Genomic DNA, 26,555 nt, shown 5'->3' with positions numbered 1-26,555 from the left:
TTTTAAACCACTCAGCCTTTCATAAACAGTTAAACAGTAGACAGGCAGTAGGCAGGAGGCACAGTCTTTTAAGCTCTGTAGGAACACTCTGAAAGCATTCATCGGGAGTGATAGAAACCTCAAGTATTTGAATCAAAACGTTTCTAATTTCACTGTGGGCTCTTTACAATTTTTCTGAGTGTTTGTGCATGTATTGCCAATTACATCAGTAGAGCATTCTAAAATCTGAGTTGGACAACGGTGTGATGCCACTTTTCTATTTACTCTGTGGCTCTTAATTCACAGGAGAGTCCAGTGTTTGGTGCCAGTGGTCAGGAAGAGCTTGCCAAGAGACTGGCAGAGCTGGAGCTCAATCAGGAGTTCCTGAGTGTGCTGGGAGATGACCAGGACTGGTTTGATGAGGACTATGGTCTGAGTTCCCGTAAGGTCCAGCAGAAGCAAGCTGAGGAACCAGCAGTGCTGCCCAAGGTGGAACCGCAGAAAGTGCCAACAAAGCCATGTGAGGAGCCTTTGGCGGTCCCTCATACTGCGGTGGAGGTGGAAGGTATGGTGCATGCAGCAGCTGAGGAACTCTGGAAACTGAAAGAACTGGGTCGTGATCTGCAAAGTTTCAACCTTCATACAGATCTTAGCAGTACTCTTAAAGAGCAGGACACAGACACGATAAACAAGCAGGTTTATAAAAAGGTACAGTCTTCAGGCATTTTGTTCTTGCACTTTGAATGTTTACCATGAACAACAGAAGCCTTAAGTTTTACTTCTTTCTTTGTTAAGGTGGTATTTGATTTGACAAGAGAGATCTTCGGGGAGATCTTTGCTGAGGATCCTAATCTAAATCAGCCTATTTGGATGAAACCGTGTAGGATCGCATCTGCTTACTTTCGCCGAGTAAAAGATCCAAATGATCTGGATGAAATCAAGGTAGGAAGATATCTTTGCTGTGCGGGAGAAGTGAGATGAAAAATATTGTACTGGCATTTGCCTGGGTGTTAAAAGATCAGAACAGGTGTATCCAGCAAGAGATGAGTTGGGAAGAGAAATGAGATTACAAACCTGAAAGGGAGTTTGTCAAAATGGTCTTTTTTACTCAACAGGTTGGCCTCCCTATCCTTTTGGCTGGTACTGGTTGCTTTTAAACCTTAGTCCTCTATGCAGAACTGCCAGGATGACCTTGATCTTATAAAATTGGTATGCTGACAGACTGCTGCTTTAGCAGATTTCAGTGGAACTCGGTACGGGTATATTGGCATAGATCCATAGGTTCCATGGTAGGGTTGGGCCAAATGGGATGAGCTGGATTTTGTACTCAGACACACTTGTGCCAGCCTCACTGAGGACAGAGTTGCCCAGAGGGACCCACAATTTGATAGGTGAGGGCATTGTATTTGGCAAGCCAGAGGAGGTCTCTGTTACTGGTGCTAGTGCTGAAGAAAGGACAAAATGCCAAAAGTTAGAGCCTGACTGGACCTAGGTGAAACTTGCAGTGCTGGACATTTGGAAGGAAACTGTCTGCCTGAAAGCGTTCAACAAAGAACCTCCCATACAGCTCATCAGGAAACAGATGAAGATTCCCACCTGTACTGTTTCTTCTGAAACTGGTGGGAGGGTTGACTGTATTTTTTATTAACCCACTGAAGATACAGCATGTTAACTGTTGAGAAAAGACGGAAATAGTGTCTAGATCACTGTGTTGACAAGATTTTCAGCAGCGTGTGGCAGGGGAGAGCAGGGACGCAGGACAAGGACACCAAACTCCAACCCCGCTTTTCTTTAATAGGGTCCCGTAAAATGAATTCTTCTGTTTGCTGTACTGTTTTGATTGAAAGTTTCTGTTCTCAAGATTGTTACAGCAGTGGGTATCTTTCCCCACCCCACTTCTGGATTCAGTAATTGTTTTGCCTGTGTAACGCTGCCTCAAAGACTTTCACTGTAGCTTTCATGCATACACCAAATGTCTCTTGGCTAAACAGAAGGCTGTTACGCATTCTATAATGTGATGTTTTAGGGTAGGTACTTTGTGCATACATTTTATTTCTTAGCTCAAATGTGATAAATCTCACCTTTACTGTTCTGTAGAGCTTCATTGCAGCTGAAGTACTGAAGTTGTTCAGCCTGAGAAAGGAGCCTAATCACAAAACAGATTGGCAGAAGATGATGAAATTTGGGCGGAAGAAACGAGACCGAGTGGATCATATACTGGTCAGTGGATGAAAATAAACAATCATGTCAGATCCTGTCCACCAGACTGAACTGTGATATGTGATTCTATTTTTCAGTATTCAGTCATGCTGTTTAATGAATAAAAGTGCACATGAGAGCTTGTTAGAAGGTGTTTAATTTTAGAGAGCACCCTGTTGACAAAAAGAGAAGTTGAGTGCCAGTGAAGTGAGGCAATTTGAGCGAATTCACTGTTCATGCCTACTGATTTGACTGGACTATAAATTTGCCCACTCCCAAAAGTTTAAAGCATGAATTTACAGGAGGAAGCACTGAAATATTTGGCTGAAAGAGGAAATGTTTTCTTTGGGAAGGGAATAGGTTTTTCCTCTTACTTTAATTTGAAATGTTTTTATTTTGAAGTAGTATTGTTTAATTGGAGACAGTAATATTGAGAACTTAATAGCCCAGATTGCTAACCAGATTCAACCAAAAGATTGCAGAAGTCATTGGGTTAGAACAGGAAAGACTCTGAAAAGACAGTATGGGACAGGATAGTCACTAGTACAAGGTAACTGGTCTGGCAGACGGTACCCACAGCTGAGCTTTTCCTCTAGTGCTTTACGTGAACTAGTGAATGCAGCTGCGACTGGGGCAAAGGCAGTTCAGTATTAAAACTGCAAAATAGAGCATGTCTGGCTGTGTACTAGTTTTTGAAAGTTACTTGTTGGCTTGTATTGCAGGATGATTAACATCTTTATTGGCTATAATGATAGTGAAGGTTCTTCTTGGGAATATGAGTTGTCATTAACACCGTGCTTCACTTAATTATACCTGAAATTGATTCCACACACGCACACATATAAGTAACTTCGAGTCATGGGTCGTGTGGTCTTTTAATTGCCCATCAGTGGAAGGTTTCCAGTGCAGGCTTTTTCCCAGGGGTTTAATTGTGTGTAAATAGAATATCTATGCATAGGACCTCCTGTATGTCTGGGATACGCTCAGTTCTGGGATATGGAGGCTGTTAAAGCATGAACAAAAAAGTCTTATGTTTAGATCCCTGAGAGAACAGCACAACTATTATGTCTGTGTACCAATATCCTAATTTCTTTGAACCATGCTTGGAAAGAAAGATCCCTGACTGGAAAAAATTGTTCTAGTTGAAGGCATCCAAAGTGCTTTAGGTAGAACATATTTGAAGTTCAGACGATCTGATCTGCAATTTACATGCAGACCCAGACATCAAAGATTAATGGAGCTCTGACAAGTTTGGCTTAATAAATAATGTGTTTAATTTTATTTTGTTCTCACAAGAATATGGTAATAAAATTTTAGCCAAAGGCTGGGAATAACTCTGTGAAGGTTGCAGCATGCCATGCTTTAGGAATAAGGCAGTCTCAGTGGCATTGCTAACAAATTTATACTGTAATGTGAGACACTATCAGAGAAACTTCGAACTAAAAACCTAAGGGAGATAGCATTCAATTTCTTTAACCTTTGTTTTATTAAAATCTTTATAAAACATGAAGTATCTGGATAGCTTTCTCTGTCTCCTAGTCAGCCTCCAACTTCTGTTAAGGTTGTGAGTTCTGTGGTAATGCAAATCCAAGGTCCTAAGTGGATATACAGGTCTGTGCAAGATCTGCCGTCTAACCTAGTAACTCACGGTGTAGCCCTAAACTGAGAGGTCAGGTTTGGAATTTTCCAAATTTTGGTAAAAGTATATTCAAGTTGTACAACACAGCAATTTCCTGAAAGAGAAATGAAGACTTTTTTTGGTAGGTTTAGGTGCTGTAGAAGCTTCTTTAGAAATCACAATCAAAAATGCTTTGTTCAAGTTTTTGTGAAGATTCAGCCAACACACACCTCTTGCAGTGCGCAGGGGATGTCATGTGGGTACGTGCGTGAGCTGATTGATTCTCTGCATTCTTTTGCTGCTTACAAAGACTGTTAAAGTAAAACATGATCTTTTTAAAACGAGTAAACATTCTTAGGCTTCTGTTATTTGGATGTAAACCTTGAACACAGATCCTTCCCATTTTCTTCATTTCCCCTTCAGTTAAAACTAACCTTTTGAAGGAAAACATCCTTTAATAGTTTTCTGTTGAGACAACTTTGTATTTTTAGTGGCTTCAGTGAGAGTACTGACACATCTGACTGTCCAATACTCTGACCCAGGAGCTAAGCATGACTTTATTTCTTTTGAAGGCACAGAAGCAAATGCCAGGCTATTCTACCCAGCTTACTCTCTCCTTGATTATTTCTGGATGCATCCTTCTGGGATTATCATACTAAACCCAATTCCCAGTGATTCTTGTCTCCACCAAAGGTTCAGCCTTGTAGGGAAGGAGCCACGGCAGTAGGAGCAGCCTGCGCTGCGTGGGTGCTCTCTGTCATGCTGGGTCCTGTGGGTAACTGCAATCAGCTGTCTCACCTGCTGGGAATTAAGGAGAGAACGGGAATGGGTTAGTCCTTTGCCTCCTTGCTCTGCATTGATCTTTGTTGATTCACCCAGTCACTGCATCTAGTTGCATTTCCACTTTTGTCTGTGCTTCCCAGCATTGACACTAATATAGTTAGCCATGGTTTTCTGTCAGTGGGGAAACCCCATCTTCTTCTCCTTTTTTGCAGCACTGTTAACTTTGAGCAGGCATCTCTGTCCTCAGAAAGCATTTGTATTGGGATTTCTTAAGAGATTTCTGATCTGCTGGATAGTTGCCCCAGTTATTAACATTCACAGCAAATCTTGGCTTTCAGTAAGCAAGTACGGGAGATTCACATTTATAAAAAGCTACTTTGTTTAAAGTCAAGGTAAAGGAATATTTAGGTGTTTTCTTCCTTCTTGTGTCCCTTGGTGTTGCCACCTTTATCACATGTATAGAGTCTGTCCTTTGTGGGAAAATCTCCAATGTACAGGTAGGCTGAGGTGCTGCATTTCAGTACATCAGGGCTGCCTGCACCTTTCAAACCCTTAAAAACCTCTTTTTAAGCTACAGCAAGAACCCTCCTATCTCTTTATTTAAGTTTGAGTGCTAACAATAGACTGTTTCCACTACTTTTTTTTTTTTCTTCCCCTTTCTTTTTTCCCACTTGGGCCTCCAGCCAGAACTCCCTGTGCTCATCTGTGTGCATGAGGGTAGAACAAACTGCCATTGCTTTCCTTGCCACCCCCTCTTCTCTTTTATCCAGAACTTGAGTAAAGCAAAGCTCCCATGATACTGCCAGACCTATGTGTTTAGTTTTCACACCTGAGAAGCCTGCCAACAGAGTGCTGAAAAGTACTTGATCTTCTGACCTGTTGACTTAACAGCTAGAATGTTTCTCTCCGTGTAGAAACTCTGCAACAAAGAAAAACTGTTCCTATCAATCTGGCTTCATCAGAAAGCCCACTTCAATGGCACCAGAGATCTGAACCCAAGGGGAGCATAACAGTAAGAAGAGAATCAAAGCCTGTTTGTGTGCGGAGTCGTGCTCTTAAGATTTCCAGGCACTCAGAGCGAAGGGCTGTGACAGTGCACCTGCCTGCATACCTCTTACTGATGTTTTTCCAAGGCACTAGTTTCTATCTGGATTTTTATTCTTTTCAGTCTCCCAGATGATCTGGTGACTCCTTAAATGTAGTTTATTTTGCAGATATTCATGGATTTGAATGGGAACCTCCAGAAAACAAAACTTACTCTCTAAAGTTTCCTTCAGATTGTAATTTTTTTAATTGTTGTTTTTGGGTATCATGACATATATTGGATGGCCAGCAGGTTCACACTACCTTGGTATATCCTGATTTTTCTTTTGTGTGCATGCCCCCTTCTTTCTTCCTGTGTTTAAAAAAAAAAATATGCATACAGAAAAAAGCACACAGAAAAAAAAAACATACCTCACAGCCTTCTGCATTGTGTCACTATTTATCTTTTCCTGTAGCATGAAATTCAGTTTCATTGCAACAGTTCTTGTCCTGATTTTGCCCAAATGCAGTTTCCCTCTGGTACAGAGAACTTACTTCCTGATATCAAATATGTGTGTGAAATTTTACTTTTGCCATGAGAATGGGCAAGAACTTAAATGCTGTGTGTGTCCTGAGGACAGGGTAAAGCCCATTTCCATGAAAGCCACGATAGTTGCTGAACGTAAGCAAACTGTCTCCGTTGCTTACAAGCGGTTTGTGGTAATACAACAAATGGATCAAACCTTTCCCAGACAAAGGAGTGCAACTGCCTTGGCTCAGATATCTGCAGCGAGGGCTGCAAAGCAGTACGGCAGTTTCCACGTGTGTTCTGAATATATTATAAACAACACTTGCCTGCAGCTGCAGCTTGCACATTTTCTGAGTTTTACAAAAGTATGCTCAAGGAAGTCCTCCTAATGCCAACGGAAATTGTGCACTGTGCCTCTGAGAAAGAGGGGAGTGATAGAGGCAAGAGAAAATTAATAACTGATACTGTTTTTCTTTCTTCATCTTTCTGCTGCTATTTAACATCCAGCCTGGATCAAGTTACCTTCTCCTCTCCTGTTTACTTGCACTTCTTTATACCACGTATCTCTTTTTCCTCCTGGAACACAGTAAAGGAACTGGCCCATCACGTTGTTCCAGGTGAGACAGAATAAACAGCAGCTTATTAGTGTGGATCTGGATATTGGGGTTTGTTTAAGGGCCAGTTTGATCAGAGCTTTTAATCTGCTTGATTATTTTACTCTCTTGCTTCCCCCCAACCCCAATGTTAGGTTCACTAGGTGTCGACTTGGCTTCCCAGCAGCAAGGTTGCTGCTGGCCTGGGAGGGTCACACAGAAAATGGCATCAGCTGGTATTGTGCAGCTGCTCCTGGTTACTAGTCTTGGACATCATTGATCAAGGTCCCTGGGCATCCCTCACCCAGTGTTTTGTCTTCACCCACCTCCTTCCTTTCCAGATTATTCCCTCCAGCCAGGATCTTAACCTTCTCCCTCTAGGCCCCATGTTTACTTTCCCAGACCACTTCTGCTTTTTGGGAACCCTGGTTTTTTGGCACCACCTCTTCTTTTCATACCCCTGTCTCTTGCTTTTCCTCACCTAAATAGTCTGTGATGCAGACACACAACACATGATGGGCCTCGAAATCAGTGCTTTTATCTTATGCCTCTTTATTGCTGGGTTTATCAAAATTTACAACCAGGTTGCAGGCAGCACACTTCTGCTTGAGAGTTCAGAAGTCTGTTTCAGACATTCACCCCACACACAGACTTACACCCAGTTACCAGCTGCTTGCTAGCATTCAATTTAAATTATTTTTCACCTACAAAACTGGTTCAAAGTTTGATTGTCAATATTGCGGCTTCTTCCTTATTAGTAAGAAGCATAATGAAACCATTAACACCTCATCTTTGACAGCTGTATGGGAAAAGAGGGCTGTGCCAAAGAGGACTGCTCGGTGTGGTAGCACAGGGCTTTGTAAGCATGGAGTGTGACCTTTCCAAAGCTGTTTGCAGGATGAGATCCCTGCCCCTCTCCCCAAGCTCTCTTAAGGGAGGGAGAAAGGAGCTGTCAGACTGAAACCCTACGTATAACTGAGGCCTTATGAATGGCTACAAACCCCAAAGCCGTGCCGGTTCCCTGGGGTTCCCGCAGCAGCCTGTTCTTGGGCTTTACACTGCGTTTGAGTTATTGAATTATCATTATGCCACAGAAGCTGTCATCTTCAAGAGAGAAGTTTCTGGGCAGTTCAGCTTCAGGCAAAAGGGAGGAAGAGAGGGGACTGGGGCTGTAGCTCTTCTACTCTCTTTAGATAACAACACTATTACATATTGATACTGCATTGGTGGATTTTCAGTATGGTTTAACCTTGTTTTAGCAGTGTCTAGCTGTCTGGCCCACTTGTCTAAGTGGACACTGTAGATGTGTATTGAGTTCAGCGTAGGATTTATGGTCAGAACTTTCTGTTGAAGCTGAGCAGAGAAAGAGTTTTCAACAGGTTTTCTTTGTTATTTTAAATATGAGCGATGCTTGCACCCACTCCTCCTTTTCTCAAAAGCTTGAGCTTTGTTAGGATGTGTCTGTAATACTGAAATGGTCACTAAAACAAATTCTAATAAGCTTAATTGGAGACGTTCGTTTTGGAGAGACTGTTGGTAAGACTTGATTTGCTGAATGAAATTATATATTTCTGTCTGTTACTAAAACACCTATTTGCCAGCGACCAGCAAAACAGGATTTTGCTTGTCAACAATTTAGGAATAGAGGGAAATAAACACTCTAGAGTTATGCTTGTGGATGTAATGGTACAAAATTCCATTTGTAGTAATGCAGTCAAATCCAATGAAGCATGGAGTATTCTCTGCGAATGAGTGTAATACTATCATTCAACACTTGCCAGCGTTTTGTCTTCCTATACTGAACTGGAGAAGTTAGTTATTTCCTTTAGATTTTCTAATTCTTATTCAAATAAACGGAACAGCAGTATAGTCTTTTCTTTTTCTCCTTCCCCTGTTCAAGGCTTTTGCATGATTTCTGCCCAGTTTAAGCTGCATGGAATCAGCTTCTTGCAAATACATAGTTTGGGACTTTTTAAATGGAGCTTCTGCTCTTGGCCAAGGGTATCCCATTAGCTGAGTTCTTTCATGTGTGCAGTAATATGCACACTTGTGCAGTAATATGAAATCCTTTAAAATGGATACTACGGTGAAAGGTGGAAAACACTCAAACAGTGAACATTTACCGTGATTCAAATAGATTTGTGTTCATTTTGCTATTCCAAGCATTTCCTGTAATCTCTTACAAAGACAGATAGGTTGTTGGCAGATGCACGCTGTTCTGGACTCTTTCTGGAACTTTGCAGAGGATGTTATCCTAGAGCAACAGAATTGTAATGTTTGTATTGTCTTTTCCTTTTCACCCTCCAAGGTGCAGGAACTTCATGAGGAAGAAGCGCAGTGGGTGAACTACGATGAGGATGAACTGTGTGTAAAGATGCAGTTGGCAGATGGGATCTTCGAGGCCTTAATCAGAGACACTGTTGATGTACTGAACCAGATAAATGAGAAACAGCGGAGATTACTGCTTGTCTGACAGTGCTGAAAAAAATTACAGCTGTGTAACCACTGAGTCACGGGCCTTTCTGACTCCCGATGTACTCTCCACCCTGCGAGCGCTGCTGCTGGACTTGCACACGTTGGGTTTAAAGGCAGTTCAGATGTGATTAAAGGAACCTGGATCTGTGTCCGCTGCCACTAGAGACCTCGCACCGGATTTATTGTTTGGAACAAGCTGATCCCTCACTCGAGGCTGTATTGCAGAATGCTCAAGACTGTTCGTGTGCCAATGCAGTTATGCCACATAACTGTCAGCAGCTGTCTGGGGCCCTGGCCCGGGGCTTTGCCATGTTCAGCTTGTCTCTGAGAGGGCTGGGTTAAGTTGGGCTGTTGGCTGTTTTGCTGGAATGGCTGTTAGCCATCAGTACTTGACTTGTCTTTAGAAATGTGAGTAATTCGGAGAAGAAACAGTTTGGTCAGGTTTTAGTCATAAATGGAGACTTACTGTACTGAACAGTGTTACGATCTTAACACCTCTTCTCCTGCAGCCCTAACAATGTGCATCAGTTTCTTCTGCTCCAGAGCCTGTTTAATTCCCTTCTTTGTGAAGTTGGTTTTCAGCTTTCTTCTGTGGTGTGGTATCAAGTATGGTGCCAGCCAGTCCGGGGAAATCGGATGATGTTGCTTTCTGCATTCAAGTAAAGAATTCTTGCTGCTTTTCATATGTAACTTGCTTCAGTCCCAAGGTGGAGCAAGATAAAGGCCGCCTAATGTCAAGTGTGAAAGATGAGCCCGTGCACAACTTTCCTCCTACTGTGTAGCACTTCTCTTCCTGGAGCACCAGCTGCTCCCAGATAATGGATACTCAGGATTTTCTCAGGCATGAGACATGCAGGAATGGAAAACGTTTCCTCACAAAAATTTGGCCTTCAATCCCTCAGCTTCCGCCATTACTGTCACCTAATACATTGGGAGAAGCTGTTACTTGAACAATTTAGAGAACAGAGTGTATTCACCAAAGAAAGCGGTGTCCAGTGCTTGACTGTCTGCATGTTTTCTGCTTGTGGGGTTTTTATTTATTTTCAGATAATTTATTAAGTGGGCTATAGGAGAGCGTCCTGTGCCGCTGGCTGACCTGTCTTACGTTTTGAGACAGCCGAACTTGAGAAAGCATCTGTTCTGGAAAATTCCAGAGCCCTGTATTCTTTGCACAAAACTTGCAGCTTCTTGAGGCAGGTATGGGGCAGGGAAAGTAAGAAAGAACCAAACCTCAGTGACCAGGGGTGGGGTGCAAATGCAGGACTAGGAGTGGAGCTTCACCACACTTAGTTCAGAGACAATGGAGAGTTGAGAGGGCTGTGCTGAAAAATGATGTGAAACTTCCCTGCTCCATCTGTTTCCTTCCTTTCCCAGAAATTCTAGGCCATGGGCAGCTGTTACGTGGTTGATTTGGTGCTGGGTTCAACTGCGGTGTCCTTCTGCTGAGTGCTCATTCTTAACCTGTCCGTCCCATTCCTGTGTTTTTGTTGGAGGAATGCAGACAATCTGGGGTTGAACGTTGATGCCTTAATAGTGGATGTCCCTGTTTGTTAACCCGGGACAAGACCCGAAGGAGAGTCAGATTCTTCAGACACACCAGAGCGCAGAAAGACGCTTTGAAGCCCTCACAGGTGCCCCAAAGATTCTGCGGCCCACAACAGGTGTGGCGGGGAGATCTTTACCATTTCGTTATCTGCTTGGTTCTTGGGCTTCCTGCTATGCATACCTCTGCTACTGCTCCATTTTGTTTTCTCTTTTCCACCTTTTTTTTTTTTTTTTAAAGGTATCGTTGGAATATTTGCATTTTGCACAACGACACACAGCTGGTAATTCTTCAGGGAGAGCACTGGGAAATGTTGGATTTGTCAGAGGTCCATGCAGATTCTCAGATGTAGTATTGCCAGCACCTCACTTGTGAGTTAATGGTGAGCCATATTCATGGGAGCTTAATGAGTAGAAGGACAAGGAGGAGGTAATGGTGTATAGGAACACCTCCAACAGGCACATGCGCATCTGTCCTGCAGTCGTGGCCCTTCTGGCTGGCTGGAAATCAAATGGTCTTGGTGAAGCATTGTTCAGCTTTTTTTCCTCAGTGATTCACTTGTCCACGTAAAATGTTACGATGCTGAACCAGGAAACTCTTGAATGCTTAAGAAAGAAGCAAACTAAAGCTGCTGCATTTAACCAGCATGGTGTCACTGATTGGGTCACCACCTCAGACTCCCTTTCCTGGGTGTATCTTTTTCAATAGCAAGGATTGCTATTTTTATAGGTAGCAATTACAGAAAGAAGGCAGAAACCTGCAGCGTAGGTTTGTAGCTGGAGTATCTGAGAAACAAAGTTAGTTTCTGTTCTGTAGATTCTGTGGCTGATGTTAAGAAGGTTGCCCTGCACCCCCGAGGCTTTTCGGCTGTTTTGCAGGGCTGGCATGGCTTTTCTGGTCTGCCCACCAGCAAGGAGAAGGTTGTATGGTTGGCCTGCCAAGGTACCAGGGACCATCGGACGTCATACGCCTGTTGTCTTGCTGGTTTGGATAGCACTAGTTTAGTACCCTCAACAGAAGTAGTAACTATTTTTACAGCTGTTTGGGCACAAGGAAGCTGAGTCAAAGTAATGGCTTCGTTCCTTTGCAAACGTCCCCATTTATTTTTGGAGGCAATCCTTGCTAGGAGCAACCCTAAAAAGACTTGAACATACGTGAATATCTTCTCAGTACCTCAGAGTGTGTTGAGTTGCTTTGAGTTGAGTGCATACTCAAAACCTGGAGTGTCTCGAGTACTTGTGGACTGATGATTACAGCAATGAAGCAATGGTCTGTCTGGGTTTCAGCTTGTAACGAGGAGGTATGGGGAAGCCTGGAGCCTCACAAACAGAGGCTGAATTCTCAGTTTCCTCTCCCCAGCCTTCTCACTGTAAGAACAAGATTATATTCCTGGGTCCTGGTAATCTTGGTGCAACCACATTAGAAGATTCAAGGCTGAGGCGTTTTTTTCTGAGGCCCATAAGCTGTTTAGGGCTGTGGCTGTCATCACTGGGGGGGGATCTCGGTGCCAGGTGGGAAAGCCCAGGCTTGTGAGGACAAGGAGCGCAAGTACCTCTCTCTCAGCAGGATGCTCCCTGAGCCGAGCTGTGGAATATCAGTATTTCTGCCTTTCAGAAAAGGCTTGTTGCTCACAAGGTGGAATGAGGGATTGAAAAATCCCATCTTGTTCACTTTCCTTTCTTGAAAAAGTGGCCTTAGCTTTTTGCAATACTTGAATTAGTGTGTACCTGCAGAAGATCTTCAGTAGCACAGTGATAGAGACCTTTTAAGTGACTATTCTGCGAGGAACTGCGTGCAGTTCTGATTTTCATATCCCTTAGCTACCTTAATAATAATAGGAAAATAAAGTACTTTTCAGCAGAGAAACAGTTGAATCTTATAAGGTATTTAGTGCATCTGAAGTGTTTACAAATCAACTAAAATGGAGAAAAGCAAACTATTGAACTTATTTGTAATTTAAACATTAAATGCAAAATTATATACAGATGAAAGAAATACTGTAATTAACTTGCATTTACTAGTTTTTTCCTTGACTTTGCAGAGCCTTTTGATATACACTTGCAAAGCCGCCTTTTGGGAGGCTCCATCTCCCTGTGTGCTGTGTTGTGGAGATGCTGAAAAGAAACCCGTTTACTGTGCATGTGTAAATAACCTGGTAACTTGGTTTTTGGGCCAGTTTCAGCTAATGTTCACATCCAGAGCAGCTTTGCACAGTAGACAGACCCAAGGGTGCGGAAGGGTTTGGGGTTTTTTTTGTAATTAAGAACTGTAAAATAACCAGGGTAGTCCCTGTGTACACCAGTGTAAATATCTTTGGTAACTGAAATGTACTTTAAGAGAACAAAATCTGTAAATAAACTGATTTATAAATTAATCTTGTTTCCTAGTTCTTTATAAAATGGAGTTTTATAATTACCCAAATGGCTGCTAATTCTGACAGTGTCCTGGAGATTTGTCCCTTGTACATTCCCCTTTCTGTCTGATGCTGTACTTGGGATGCCAATCACAGTCCACAAAATCCCATTAGAGTTGCCTTAATTATAATCATGACATTATTAGAATTTCCTTACTGTTAAAGGTGAATGTTGACAAAAGCAAAACATAAAATAGCATTGTGTAATCATTGCAGGAGCACGCTGCATCATCTGCAGGAGAAAAATTACTCCTTGCACAAGTTTGGTTAAAATAGGTTTTAAAAACTCACTGTTTATACCGTTTGGGGGTGGAACTATCTTTATGCTAAGCAACAGTTTTGGAATTAAATTCTTCAGAGCCTCGGTCTTGTTTTGGATTCCTCCATTAGGCTTGTACATTGTTACAGCTCTGTAGAGCTGCTGTTACCGGCACTGATCACTTCTTCACTGAGGGAGCAGGCGTTGCTGCCTGGAAACTTTATGTATTGGTGGAACATTCCTAAATCTTTGCTGTTTCCTTTCCAGAAGAAGAAAACAAACCAACCACCCAACCTCACTTTAACATGTGAAAGGTCCCAGAGCTGTGTAAGAGGACAGCTGAACACTTGCAGTGCCAAAACACAGGTGTGCGGGCACATGGCAAATGCATGGCAGCATGAAATGTGTAAGGCCAGAAGCACGTGTGTTTATGGGGCCTCCTCAATGCCTACAGCCGCTGCTGCTCCTGCACCTCTGCTCTGTTTTGGTGCCATTTATTAAGGTACAGCCCAGCAGAATAGGCTTTGCTTTCCATTTACTACAGATGTCTACAAAACCCAGTGTTGGTCTTTCCAGCTTGGAGGATCCTCACCACTCTTCTCTGCCTGGGAGAGGCGTATGCATTAAACGGGAGGGAACCTGCGTGAACAAAACCATTGCAAAGGTGTTGCTCTGTGCTGAGCAGTTTGTTTGTTCTTTGCTTTTCCTTAACAGAGGTACCTCATCATGGAGAAGGACTTGCTGCGCTTGGACTTTTGTTACGGAAGCAGCTTTGCTGCAGTCCGGTGGTGCCGGTGTGCAGTGGTAGTCCTCAGTGGAGAGTGCCGGGAACACCATCCACAGCCCTTGTACAGATGGAGAAGCACATCACAGCCCTCTGAGCTCGGGGTTGAACTGGCCAAAGCGCGGCGGTGGGCCATTTGATGTCCAAAGAGCCGAGACAGAGTGGTGCTGCAGCCTCTGCGCTCTCATTACCAAGCAGCAGGACAGCATCCGTGTCATTGCTTTCCTCACCCTGCAGCGATTTTACTCCGAGTCCTGTATTTTTGGACAGCAATCTACTTGCATCCATCCCTGGAAGTGGCTTAGAGTACATTGCACGTTGAAAATAAAGCAATTCATCTGTGCTTCCCTGGCTAAAGAACTGACTTTGCTTTAAAACGGCTGGAGCAGTGGGAACGTTGCCACAGTGCCCTGGTGAGTGACACAGCAAACTGCTGCATTGCTACTGCTGTCCTTGCCCGGGATGGCCACTAATCAGCTTGGTGAAGGCTCTAATTTCCTCATTTGCAAATCTATGTTGCTTCACTTTGGCACTGACTTTCTACGGTGGTGTTTGTGCAACTCTTCCCAGAACCCTTGGAGCGCAGTTGCCTTCAACAGCCGTTTCACCCGTGGACCTAGTGAAACTCCCGGGTTGGGCAACGTCGGGCAGCCGCCTTTCTGCTGGCACGGTGCATCGAGTGGGGCTGTGTTGGTGCCTCCCTGCCTGGGTGCCACCTGCTCCCAGGTGCCTCCCCGCTCCTAAAATGCCTGGCAGAGCTCTGGAGCACTTGAAATGTTGACTCTGCTCCAGACATCGCTGCTCCCTGCCTAGCACAAGGGCTTCTGCAATGTCCAGGCTCTCGTTAAGACAGCCCTCAGAAGAAAAGGAGCCTGTGGGGAGCTGCTGAACACCAGCGGCTCTCATCAGCATACAGGAAGGAGAGGAGGGGGGCTGCCCAGCCGCTGGCACCCAGCCCAGAGCACGGGCCGTTGGTGGGCCGGAATGCAGATGAGATGTAATAGAGTTTGAAAGCACAGGGCGCTCTCCAGGATGCGGGTCCTGTCGGGGGGGGGGAGGGAGAGGCACCCTGCAAGGTCTGCAAACTGGAGCAAACAAAACCCGTAGCCTCAGCCCTGCTCCTTCCTGCCTCCTCCTGATTAAGATTCTGCAGAAATTTGGGGAAATGGAGGAGGATAGAACTGTCGGGGCAGCAGCTCAATTCAGGAGGGTGAGGGTTGGGTAGGAGCAGGGCATAGGGAGGGCACTTGGGGCGAAAATGCCTTCTTTTGCCAGCCAAGTGTGCTGTGTGAGGATGGCCTGGAGCGGATCTGGTTGGTTCCTGCTCTGAATGTTTCTCTTGGCCCTGGTTTTCTAGCCCTTTGCTCCAGCGGTGCAAGACCTGCTGTGTCCCTTGGGCTCCAATGTTGGTTTCAGGTGGCTTTGTCTTGCAGACTCCCTCGTCTGTCACTGCCCCATGAAATCTAGGGCTTTGTCTGTGAGTTTGCTGGAGGTGGAATTAATGCCAGCCCTGGGGGGCTGTCCCAGGGATTTTATTTGCTTTTATTCCAGAAAAATAAAGGTGGCTGCAGGGGATCCTATCCTTCGTGTTGCTTGGCTTGAGGGGCTCACCAAGGAGCCTGGTACAGTGTCCATGTCCCGCTGCACTACTCTGCAGAGGTGATGGAGCCAGTGCTCTGCTCAGTGAACCTGCGACTGGGCACACCAGTCCTTGGTAGGTGAGCCCTTGCTTATGTTGCAGGACTACTGTCACAGCAAGAGAGGAGTGCTCCGTTGTCATCCGTGTGGCATTCTCAGTTTCATGCGCTGCAATTAAACCAGCTGCCAAATAATGATGTGGCAAATCTGGGCGGTGTGGCCTCCTCCGATCTGCTCCTGGAAGCTGGGCAGATGAGCTGGAGTGGAAAACATCTGCTCTGTGTATCCTGGGTCACGATGATGATTTATGGCTTTAAGTAGATCTTAAATTTGCGGGTAAAACGTTTCCTACCCAGACATACCAAAGACAGCAGCAGTTCCTCCCAGTCCCCCCAGGTACCCCCAAACAGAGCAAGGACAGCGTCACTGCTGTGACTGCCTGCTCTCCCGAGCAGGGATGAATCAGCAGAGGGTGAGTAGCAGAAAGGGGCTGGTACTGCTGTAGTCTCTGTCTGCAGACACAAACTACGTGAACACATTCATCACATCCTGAGAATGCACCCCAGATTTTCTTTTATGCCTGTTGTCATTACAGGCTAGTTGGGCTTGAAAGGTAGAAATCAACTGTATCCAGCTAAGCCTGTCTCGTGTAGTCAGCAATTCCCAGCTCCCAGGAGGGCTGCAAGGGGCTTTCCTGGTCTTCACAGGTGTCAGCCCGAAGAGCTGATGCAGGGTGTGGGAAGCAGCTGGGGTTCACATCCATTCCGCGTGTTAATCCCTGTCTCGGCAGAGCCACGGAAGCTGGCAGGTTTATCGTGCAGGCGCTGCCAAAGGTCTTGTCTGAAACTGTGTCTCAAAGGAGGTGTGACTAGTGCCACCAGTGGAAAAGTGCCACCTGGACTGGAGCGTTCCAGCTGACTTGAGCTGGCTGGGAGGTGGCAGGGGACACAATTCTCACTCACCCTCTGAGGCTGTTTGAAGATGCTGATCGGGGAAATGAGGTTTTTTCTTTTATTTGGAGGAAGACCACACTTTAAGCGGTGCTGTGCTCCAGATTGAGGAGGGCTTCACTGAGTCCATCAGTCCCATCTTGTGACTGGAAGGAGAGGGAAATGGTCAAGCCTCCTCTGCAACTGGTATTTCCGAAACGCTCACGGGGGAGTTGCATGTAAACTTCTCTGAACAGCCTCTGAAATGCCAGGGCCGGGTGACGGGGTTGCCATGATTGTATCATGAGTCTTGCATTGGTTGCGTGTTTTTCTTGGAGTCAGTTCCTGGAATCACACAATTAGGTAGGAACGTGTTCTTTAATTTTCAAGGAAGAAAGTCCATTTCAGGATCTCCCTGTCCTGGAACCTTCACAACTAAAGGGAAGTGAGAAGGTCTGGGATCAGCTTACCTGACCATTTTGAGCTCGGTGTTTTGCAGTCAGATTCATGCTTTTAAAAAAAGGACAGTAAAAGCTTTTCTTCGTTTTCTGAAGTGTATTCCTTTCCAGCACTTCAAGGGCTGAATACATAAAACCCCAACCGCTCTTTCCTCGCCTTGTCTCTAACCCAGCACAGGGTAGTCAGGGTAACCCTTTGTGTCTGTGAAAATGATCCATCTTGGGTGCACAAAACAAGTTCTGCAGGGCTTAAATAATTTTGGGAAGATCTTGGCGGCCTTTGAGGCTCTCAGCCTGCTGGTGTTGCCCACACCTCATTGACTTCAAGGAGATTCCTTTTGGCTGCTGGTCTGAGAAAGGAGATTTGAGAGCTGATGAGCTTAATGAGCTAAAGCCACCACTCAGCTGCTGCTTGGGGACCTTGTGTGGCATGGGAACGCCTGCAGTGCGCCTTAGCCCGTGGCCTTGCTACGTAGGCATGAAGCACAACTCTTCCCAAAGTTAAGGATGCCAAGGTGGGTGCTGAAGGCGTTGCTGTGCGGCGCAACTGAAAACCACGGAGGTTCCTAAAGGTGCCACAAGTGCCTAAAAGCTGGGCTCTGGGGTGGGCTGGGGGCTCAGCAGCCAGGCATTAGAGACATCCAGCCCCCAGCCCCTGTACTTTGCTGCCCGCAGGTTCTGCTAGCAGTGAGGGGGTGCAAAGCAAGAGTGGACAATAGGGCAGGCAGCACTGGGAGGGCATTTCTAAAACCTCCCCAGACTTACACAGCTTCTTGCTTTTTTTTTTTTTTTCCCCCCTAATTCATCTTAGTTATTCTCAAATCCATCTTAAAATGGGTTGCTTGAAAATGTCTGCTTCATCTTCGGCTTTCCGTGCCCATGCCCTGTCTCGGGGCATTCTGCAGTAAAAATCTGGCTCTTCCCAGATGGAAGAAAAGCCCCATCTCTTGCTTCGCAGCAATGTTATAAGGAAAAAAGGTTTTCTGGGCAAGCCCGTGCCTGGAAAGCCCCACACCCTGCCGCTGCAGAAGGCTGTTCCCTGGGGAGGTGTGGGGACTGGGAATGCCAGCATGGCAGCAGGGCCATTGGTGGCACCCGCAGCCCTGGCTGTCCCGGAGCAGCCGGAAGCAGGAGCATCCTCACCCCAGGGCTTCGGCGGATGAGCAATGGCATGGCTCACCTCGGAAGGAGCCCGAGCCCCAGGGAGCGGGCTCTGGTTGGTCTCCCTTTGGGTTAAGATGGCGCTTTTGCAAGGATTCAAGGAATTTGGGCACCCTGGGAGGGAGGGGTGAGCTGGATGGGGAGGATGCTGGCAATTATGCCGGTGCTGAGCGCCTCCCCTTTGCTGTGATAAACTAATCAAGCTGATGAGCCCTTAAAATAAGGACTTTAGCCTAGGGTAAAATAACGGTGATGAACGTCCTTAAACACAGGGATTTTTTGTCTTTTAATCACCAGCTGGATGAAGACACGTTGTGGCAGGGTCAGTGGCGGTGGGGACGGCAGGGACCACCTTCAGAGCAGCGCTGGCGGCCGGGCTGTGCCTCTTCCCGCCCGGTTGGACAGCAAGGTGTGATAATCCCTTAAGCATTTAATTACAGCGGGCAGGGCTGGGGCAGCCATCCTCTGCCCCATTTGCACCAGCTGGGACGCGGATGATGCGTGGCAGCGATCCCACAAATGTTGTGTCCGACGGGCTCTGTCCCCCCGGGCTGAGCTGTCGGGGAGCCCTGCAGCACCCCAGAGCTGTGCCCTGCGGGGGGGTCCTGCCCACCCCACCCCCCCCAGCCACCTCAAGGCTTGGCAGTGGCAGGCTTGTTTTTCTAGCATGGCAAGTCTGCATCAAATACCTAGGTGGGGCGCAGGGTGGCTAATGGCCTGCCCGGGGACCGAGCCAGCAGCCAGCCCACAGCAGCCATGGGCACCCCAGTGCCGGGGACCTGGCCCCGGGGGTGGGGGGGGGTGGGGGCTGGTTTCAGGGCCTTGCCACCCCCGCCGTGGGTGCCCGGGCTCCTGGGCAACGGGCACCTTCTGTGTCTGGCAACCGGTGACATAGGAACATGAGCGGTGGCAGGGCCGGGATGTGGGGCTGCCCGGGCAGAGCACTGAGGTTTTGGGGTGGAAGAGCTGGATTTTGGGGGCCTCACTGGGTACCTTTGTGGCATATCGCTGGCAGGGTTGGGGTGAGGCCTCTAGGGTCCCCGTGGCCTGCGGGGTATCCCGGCAGGCGCTGCCTGATGACACCGGCTGACATCGGGGCGTCCCACCCTGCTGCCCCCCCCGGCTGGCGGCTCTCTCGGGGGGGCGTAATGGTGGCTCTGGGGCCTCAGCCAGCCGCCGCCGCCCTTCAGCGCTTTATGGGCGGTAGGTGGCTTGACGCCCCCCGCGCTCCCGTGGACGGGTGGCGCTGCGGCCGCCCCCTGCATCACGCCGCGGGGGAAGCCCGGGGCGTCCCCACTGTTACGCAGGGGCGCTGCGGGGGGGCGGAGCTGTGCGCCCGACAGGGGGCGCCGCTCTGCGGGCGGCCTCGGCCCCGCCCCCTGCCCGCCCCTCGGTGGGCGGGGCGTGCGGGCGGCCCTAAAGGCGGCGGGCGGCGGCGGGCGGCCTGGCGGGCGATGTGGCGGCGGCGGCGGGCGCGGGGGGGCGGCGGGGGGGGCGGCTGGTGGCCGGCGGTGCTGGCGTTGGTGCTGGCGCTGGTGCTGGCGCTGCCGGGGGCGCGGTCCCGGCAGCTGTACTCGCCCTCTGACCCGCTGGAGCTGCTGGGGCCGGGGGCGGAGGGGCGGCTGCTGGGCTCCCCCAGCGCCTGGGTCGTCGAGTTCTTCGCCTCCTGGTGCGGGCACTGCGTCCACTTCGCGCCCACATGGCGGGCCCTGGCCCACGACCTCCGCGGTGAGTCCGGCCCTGTGCCCCGCTGCCCCTTCCCCGCGTCTCTGCCTGCCCTGCCGGCACCCCCAAACCCTCCCTGTGTCCTTCATCTGCTGCGCGTGGGCCCCCCGTACCCCCGTTTCTGGCTTCTCTTATCAGCACCCCATTTAATCCTTCATGTCTCTGCCCCCGTGTCCTCACCAGCACCCTTAAATCACCCCTGCATCCCTGTCTGCTCTCCTGTCAGCACCCCCAAATCTTCCCTGTGCCCCTGCAGTGCTCTGAAATCCCTCCTGCATCGCTGTCCTTTTGTTGTGTCGTCGTCATCGTCATCCCCGTCAGTGCTCTTCAGTCCTCCCTGCATCCCTGGTCCCGCATCCCTGGTCCTGTCAGCACCCGCGCGTCCCCAATGCACCCTCCCCACCCGCACCACTCAGCTCTCTGTGCCCTCCTTTCCACCGGCCCCCCTGGAGCCCCCTGTGCCCCAGCCCCCCCTGAAGTTTCAGCCTGCTAGGAAGGCCCAGGCCCCCCCCGCCATGACCAGGCATGGCTTAGCAGCATCCTTGGAGCCCCCTTTGCTTGGGAGAAGCTCAACCTGAGCCTGCCTCAGGCACTGGGGGTCCTGCTGCCACCCCCAGACCCTCCCTTAGCCCCACTCCTCCGTGGTGCTGGCAGGGCGCTGCAGCCAGGCTGATCCCAGCTGGTTTGTTCCCGGCTTTGACCTTGATGCTGGCCTGGCTGGTGCTCAGCCCCACCTGGGGACCTGCATGCCCTGCTGCCAAGCTCCTTGCCCTGCCGGGGCTCATCCTGCCTCCCTCAGCACCCTGGGGTGCCCACGGCTTCTCCCTGTTACTGCGTTAATTGATAGAGCGCGGTCGCTGCCAGGTGAGTCAGGGCACTGGCCGGGGCAGACATCCCGTCCCTCCGAGGGGATGCCGTCCCTCCCAGGGGATGCCGTCAGTGCTCCCCCATGGGGCAGGATGTGAGGAATGGGGTGCGTGCCCAGGCCCTGCGGGGGAATGCCGGCTCTCCTGGCCCCTCTCCAAACCGGGGTTCCGCCAGGGCTCCCCGCTCCGGAGGCTGGATTGCGGATGGGATGCCCGTGGAGGCTGGGCAGGGAAGCCACTCCTACGCCACTCAGCATCTTCACCGCTGTTCCCACGCGTGGGTTTTTACAGGAATGGGCTGGATGGGGAGTATGCTGGGATGACCTGTGGGTGCCACGTGCTGATGAGTCTAGGAGTGTTCCTGGCTCCCTGCAGCAGGGCTTGGCAGCCAGCCCTCCCAGTACTACTGGTGCCAGGGCAGTGGGAAGCAGGTCACCTGCAACACAGGACAGTCCCAGTGGGTCCCCACCTCCAGCAGGCTCCTACCGAGGGTGGCATGGGCTTCATCCGTGTGCTGGTACCATGTCCTTCCCCATCCCGCTCAAAGGAGAGGCTGGACGTTCTCCAGCTTTTGTCCCTTACTCTAAAAAGAAGCCATTTCAGAGCTTTTATCTCCATTTTGCTACAGGCTTGCAGATCCCGCTGCTTGAAATGCCTGCATGCCCCCTTTTCTTGGTTTCTACTTTACTCCAGGGACCTGCTGTTCCTCCCCGGGGAGGTGGTGGTGGGAGCTGCAGAGGGGGAGCGGATGCTCGGCACCTGGGCAGGCTCTGCCGCGGTGCCCCAGATACTGGTTTTGGGTTGTTCCCTCTCAGTTATCGATTGTGCTCTTGGTCTGGGGTGAGACGAGCTGGAGCCCATGTTCCTTGCTCGCCCCCAGCCACGGTTGGCTGTCCCTCCTCTTCTGGCGGCCTTTTCCCGCTGGGGCAGAGGCTGGGCAGGCAGAACCGGACAGGCAGGCAGCCGCGGGCAGAGCTGCCTGCACTCCAGCCCCGGCGAGGGCAGGGTGTGCGAAGCCTGGTCCCGCCTCACATGGCTTTCCCTGTGCTCCTGCCACCCCAGAAGTAGGGCGCCAAACACCAGCGCGGACCGTAGCTTTGGGTGTTGTGGGGCTTGGAAACCATCGGTTGGTCTCCTGCGAGGTGAGAGCGGTGATCTGGGGGCTGCAGAGGGGCTGAGCTAAGCTGACCGCATCCTCTGTCCCTGCAGAGTGGAGGCCTGCGGTGATGCTGGCAGCCATCGACTGTGCTGACGAGGCCAACCAGAAAGTGTGCACCGATTTTGGGATAACAGGCTTCCCCACACTGAAGGTAAGGGCTGTGTGTACCGGGTACTTGCCTGGTTTCCCTGGGCTTTGCCTGTTGGCCTGTCACTCTCTTGCTCAATCAGACCAACGGTGCTATTGCATCAAAACATTCCCTTTGGGGCTTTACAGGCTGGAGCTGTTCTGTCCTTCCCCAAAACATAGCTGCGGCTGGGCTGCAGGCTGCCCAACCTCTGGGTGACGTAGGAACAAGGAGGGGGAAAGACAAAACGCTGCTTCGTGGTGAAACGTAGAAGCCAGATCCCTCCCAGGAGAGGGGAGAGTCTGAAACCTGGATGGGAAATGCCTGGGAAAGTCTGCTGAAGGGCAGAGAGCAGCTGCAGGCGCAGGTTTTGGAGGAGGGCACAGGGATGCTGCGGGAGGCGGCGCAGGGCTCTCCTGGGAGCCTCCTGCGGCAGCTGGAAAGGTGCAGTCCCTCCTCTTGGGCCCATGCCTGGCCTCTTAGTTGTGTCAATATGCTCTTTCACAGTATTTCCCACTGCAAACAGAGCATTGCTCCAACACAAACAATAAAGCCAAAGCACCCCAGGTGCAGGCAGCAAAAGCCAGGATCGGCTTGAGATGGAACAAGGGGGATAAGGCTTTCATCAGATAATGTCCTCAGTTACAATTCACAGGCTCAGCCCAAGGTGGGGTCAGATCTTATAGAGTTTACTGGGTAGACTGGCTTGTGCCCTGGAGTGTCACCAAGCACCCGCTGCCTGTGGGACATGGACTGAAACATCTCCCAGGGCAAGGAGCCGTGTTGATGTGGTGGTGCCAAGAAGTCACTTGCTTCGCATCCCCTGTCCCTGCCAAACACCTTTTGCAAACAGCCCGCACGCCTGGCCCAGCCTGCAAAGCAAACAGTTGTCTGATGCAACCTGGTTTCGCTGCTGGGGCTGTATCATGGGCACTAGGGCTACTGTGGGAAGCCAGGAGTGGGGAAAAAAACCTCTTCTTGCTTTGTGGGAGCTCTGGAGTAAGGAGACAGTGGGTTGCAGGACCGGGAAGGTCCTGGCTGCCTCCCTGGGACCCCTGGAGGCACCTGCCCTGCTGCCTGCCAGCGCTCAGCCCTAGGCTGGACATGGCTCCCAGCCCCTGCCTACGTCCCTCCCCTCCAAGGATGCCCCACAAGATGGGGCTTGGCCAGGAGCTCCCTTTGCTGTGGCTGGTGTCAGTTAACAAGTTGTAACATCACAGGGAAACTGAGGCAGAGCTGGCCCAGGAGGAGCCTCTGCTTCTGCCCGCTGAGCTGCACTGCCTCCCTGTCCTAGTCCAAACACATTCCAATGTCCCTTCGTGTTGGGTTTTTTTCCCTTTCAGTTCTTCAGAGCTTTTAGCAAGAAAGCAGAGGATGGGATAAGGATTACCAGTGAGTATTCAGAGCCACAGGGTTTATTTACCCCAGGTGGTGCAAGTGGCCCTGCTGCCGGCACCCGCTATGCGTTGGGAGCTCGGGGAGTCCAGGGGAGCGGCTCAGGGCAGCTCCCCTCAGCTCAGGCCATGGGGGCAGCTTCCCCAGGACTAACCCCTTGGCATCCTGCCACCCTGCAGATCCCAGTGCCACCATCGAGGACCTGCGCCATGCCATCATCGCCAACCTTGAGCAGAGCCAGGACGCCTGGCCGCCCGCCTGTCCTCCGCTGGAGCCAGCAAGGTAGGGGCGGGGTGATGGGGGGGTGGCTGTGGCGGCCTGTGTCCCATGGAGAGCAGGTTTCTGGGGAAATCCTGAGCCAAAAGTGACCATGGAGCAGCCACTGCATCACCCAGGTCGGCGCAGATGACTTGGCCAGGCCAGAGCCATTTATATGGCCCAGGTGAGACAGGCCATGTTGTTGCATCTCCCTAACAAACCTGCTTGTCAGCCTTAATTAGAGCAAGCGGTGCCTGGGCTGGGGACACGGCAGCGCCGTGCCGTGCGAGTGAGGCTGTTACTGTTAACAGCTTTTTCCTGCCCAGAGAAAGGGTTTTCTTGATTCAGTACAAAATTATTGGGATCTGGGTTGTCTTTGCCAGGCACAGGCAGTTGCTCTGCTGTCCCAGGGGAGCGTTTGGCTTTCCCAAAGCGATGGTTGAGCACGTGCTTCAGGTCTCCAGTGCCTTCATGTCCTAGCCAAAAAACCAGCAGCCTCAGTTCAAGTTCATTGCTGCCTTTTTCCCGGGGTGACTCTGCAGCTCCCTCCTGCCCTGCCCTGCCCGTGCTTTGTTTTCTGCCTCCTTAGCTAATCCTTGCAGGATTTCTCAAAGCTTGTGAACCGGAGCAGAAAATTGGGCTGGAATCTTCAGCGGGGAGGAATTGCCTGCTGGGTAGGGCTGAACGTGCAGTGGCATCCCCTGCCAAATCCCAGCAGACAAGGGCTGAACTTTCAGGCAGGAGGGCAGAGCATCGGGCTGGTACTGAGGCACCCGCTGCCATCTTCTTCTCTCTCGTAGTGCGGAGGAGGTTCGCACCTTCTTCCAGAGGAACAAGGAGCAGTACCTGGCTCTGATCTTTGAGAAGAGCAATTCCTTCGTGGGCAGAGAGGTGAGTACAGCTGCATTTATCCCCCATTTCTCTTGAATCCTGTATCCCCGGTGCCCAATAACTCCTGGGTGCCTTTGGCAGTGGAGTCCTCTCCCAGCAGCCCCCCTGGTGAGCGTGCATGCTGCTTTGCAGGTGCAAAGTGTTACACAGCGTGCTCAATAGCCCTGCTGCATCCCCGGTGGGGGGCTGGCAGTCCCCCTGCCCTCCCTTCTGACCCTGGGGCTACTGGGCTTGCAGGTGGTGCTGGACATGCTGCAGTACGAGAACGTGGCAGTGAGGAGGGTGCTGAGCAGCGAGGAGGAGCTCGTGGAGAAGTTCGGTGTCACCACCTTCCCCTCCGGCTACCTGCTCCTCCGCAATGGCTCCTTCTCCCGCCTGCCAGTGTGAGTGGGGGAGATGGCAGGGTGGCTCTGGGGACCCCGGTGGGGTGCCAGCCTTGTGCCCCATCTTTGCGCTTTCCTTTGTAATTGTGAGAGACAGTGACTGGGTTGGTCAGGCTGGCAGGGGGCAAGGGGCTGCTGGTGGGCACTGAACAGGGCTGCCAGCCCTACCTGGAGCTGGGAAAATGGCTTGTGACCAAGCCATCCCTCGGCCACATCGGCCTGGAGGTGGCACGGCACAGCTGCCTGGGGCTCAGCTCTGCTCTGGGCTGCGTACCAGGACACCCACTGCCAGGGCAGGGGGAGAGTACGGACCACCCTGCGTTCATTCCCCAGGTCCAGGTTGCCGGTCCAGCTAAGCCTTTGGTCTCCTTTGCTTCCTCCTTGGGGCCAGGGGCTGTTTGGGAGGGAAGAGGGTCTAGTTCATGGCTTCTCCTTCCTTGCAGGCACACGGAGGCACGCTCCTTCTACACCTATTACCTGCGCGCGCTCTCGGGCGTCACCCGTGGCTCCTACAAGCTGAACACAACAGTCAGCGCTTCCAACGAGACCACCCCATCCCAGCCAAAGCATGCTGACCGGTCAGGTCCCCCCCACCTTCATCATTTTGGGGCTGTGGGAGGAGGCTGAGGCTTGTGAGAGGAGGAGGTGGCCTGGCCATGGGTGGGCAACGGGCTAGGATGGTGTCTCCCCTGGGAAAAACCCCGAATTGTGGCTGGGTGCCTGCGGGTGTGGATTACCGGGCTGATGGACTATGGTGTTGTGCTGCCCTCCCCAGCTCCAAGTTGTACATGGCTGACTTGGAGTCCACACTGCACTACTCGCTGCGGGTGGAGGCTGCCCGCCCTGCCACGCTGTCAGGAGCCCAGCTGGCTGCCTTCAAGTGCTACGTGGCCACACTGGTGAAGGTGAGGAGCTTTTGGTGTCAGGAGAGGAACTGCCTGTGCCTCCACGTAGCTATTTATAAGGTGAAATGCAAAGGCAGGGTGCGGGCCACCACATCCCAGCAATCCCAGGTAGTGAAGCATGGCGGTCTTGGACATGAACCCCATGTCCTGGTGCTCAGCGTGTCCCACGGCTTCTGTGGGGCTGTCCCCATCCCCTTGGATCTCCAAACTCAGCCCAGAGTCCCAATGGGAGCCATGAGCAGGTGCTGGAGAGTTTCATGCAAGATGTGGAGTGCAGGTGTTGGTGGGCAGAGCAGGATCGGTGCTTGCAGGTGTTGAGGTAGTAGGTCTTTTCAGAAGAGATGCTGTCACCCGCTGTTGGAGATGATGATCTGCCTGACTTGGATGCTCAGCTCGGGGAGCTGATCACCGTGGGCTCCTTTGATAGTCCAGGAAAAGGACTCCCACTCTGAGTCAAGCTCT

General features: G+C 50.4%; 2 protein-coding genes across 11 annotated transcripts in view; both read left to right on the top strand.

The window, feature by feature from the left end:
• Window positions 1–13,116, top strand: part of CEP350 (centrosomal protein 350) — an 80,766-nt gene extending 67,650 nt beyond the window's left edge. For all 9 annotated transcript variants that reach the window (XM_080407361.1, XM_080407359.1, XM_080407363.1 and 6 more), the window contains 4 exons: window positions 286–687; window positions 775–921; window positions 2,077–2,199; window positions 9,033–13,116. In XM_080407361.1, the coding sequence (XP_080263487.1) occupies window positions 286–687; window positions 775–921; window positions 2,077–2,199; window positions 9,033–9,197 (837 nt within the window). In that variant the 3' untranslated portion in view covers window positions 9,198–13,116. The remainder of the gene's footprint in view (window positions 1–285; window positions 688–774; window positions 922–2,076; window positions 2,200–9,032) is intronic.
• On the top strand, window positions 10,988–26,549 carry QSOX1 (quiescin sulfhydryl oxidase 1). Of its 2 annotated transcripts, XM_080407384.1 has the most exons (10): window positions 10,988–11,124; window positions 13,682–13,916; window positions 14,129–14,611; window positions 22,185–22,285; window positions 23,605–23,653; window positions 23,836–23,938; window positions 24,715–24,805; window positions 25,043–25,188; window positions 25,632–25,766; window positions 25,964–26,549. In XM_080407384.1, the coding sequence occupies exons 4-10, from the start codon at window positions 22,202–22,204 to the stop codon at window positions 26,409–26,411; spliced, it is 1,056 nt and encodes a 351-aa protein (XP_080263510.1). In that variant the 5' UTR covers window positions 10,988–11,124; window positions 13,682–13,916; window positions 14,129–14,611; window positions 22,185–22,201; the 3' UTR covers window positions 26,412–26,549. The 2 variants fall into 2 exon arrangements, with proteins under 2 accessions (XP_080263510.1, XP_080263509.1); XM_080407383.1 differs by lacking the exons at window positions 10,988–11,124; window positions 13,682–13,916; window positions 14,129–14,611 and adding an exon at window positions 19,418–20,112.
• The last annotated feature ends 6 nt before the right edge of the window (window positions 26,550–26,555 follow it).

The sequence above is a fragment of the Falco punctatus genome, assembly GCF_963210335.1.
Source record: "Falco punctatus genome assembly, chromosome: 11".
Taxonomy (NCBI): Eukaryota; Metazoa; Chordata; class Aves; order Falconiformes; family Falconidae; genus Falco; species Falco punctatus.
The sequence above is the reverse complement of the archived record's forward strand: the minus strand, read 5'-3'. Positions and strand labels throughout refer to the sequence as shown.

Bases quoted from the DNA above. Each gene is read 5' to 3' on its own strand.
- QSOX1 (XM_080407383.1), top strand. From the start codon at position 19,461: ATGACACCGGCTGACATCGGGGCGTCCCACCCTGCTGCCCCCCCCGGC. The intron at 23,654-23,835 runs GTGAGTATTCAG...GCCACCCTGCAG, and splicing joins GGATGGGATAAGGATTACCA to ATCCCAGTGCCACCATCGAG. The intron at 25,189-25,631 runs GTGAGTGGGGGA...CCTTCCTTGCAG, and splicing joins TCCTTCTCCCGCCTGCCAGT to GCACACGGAGGCACGCTCCT.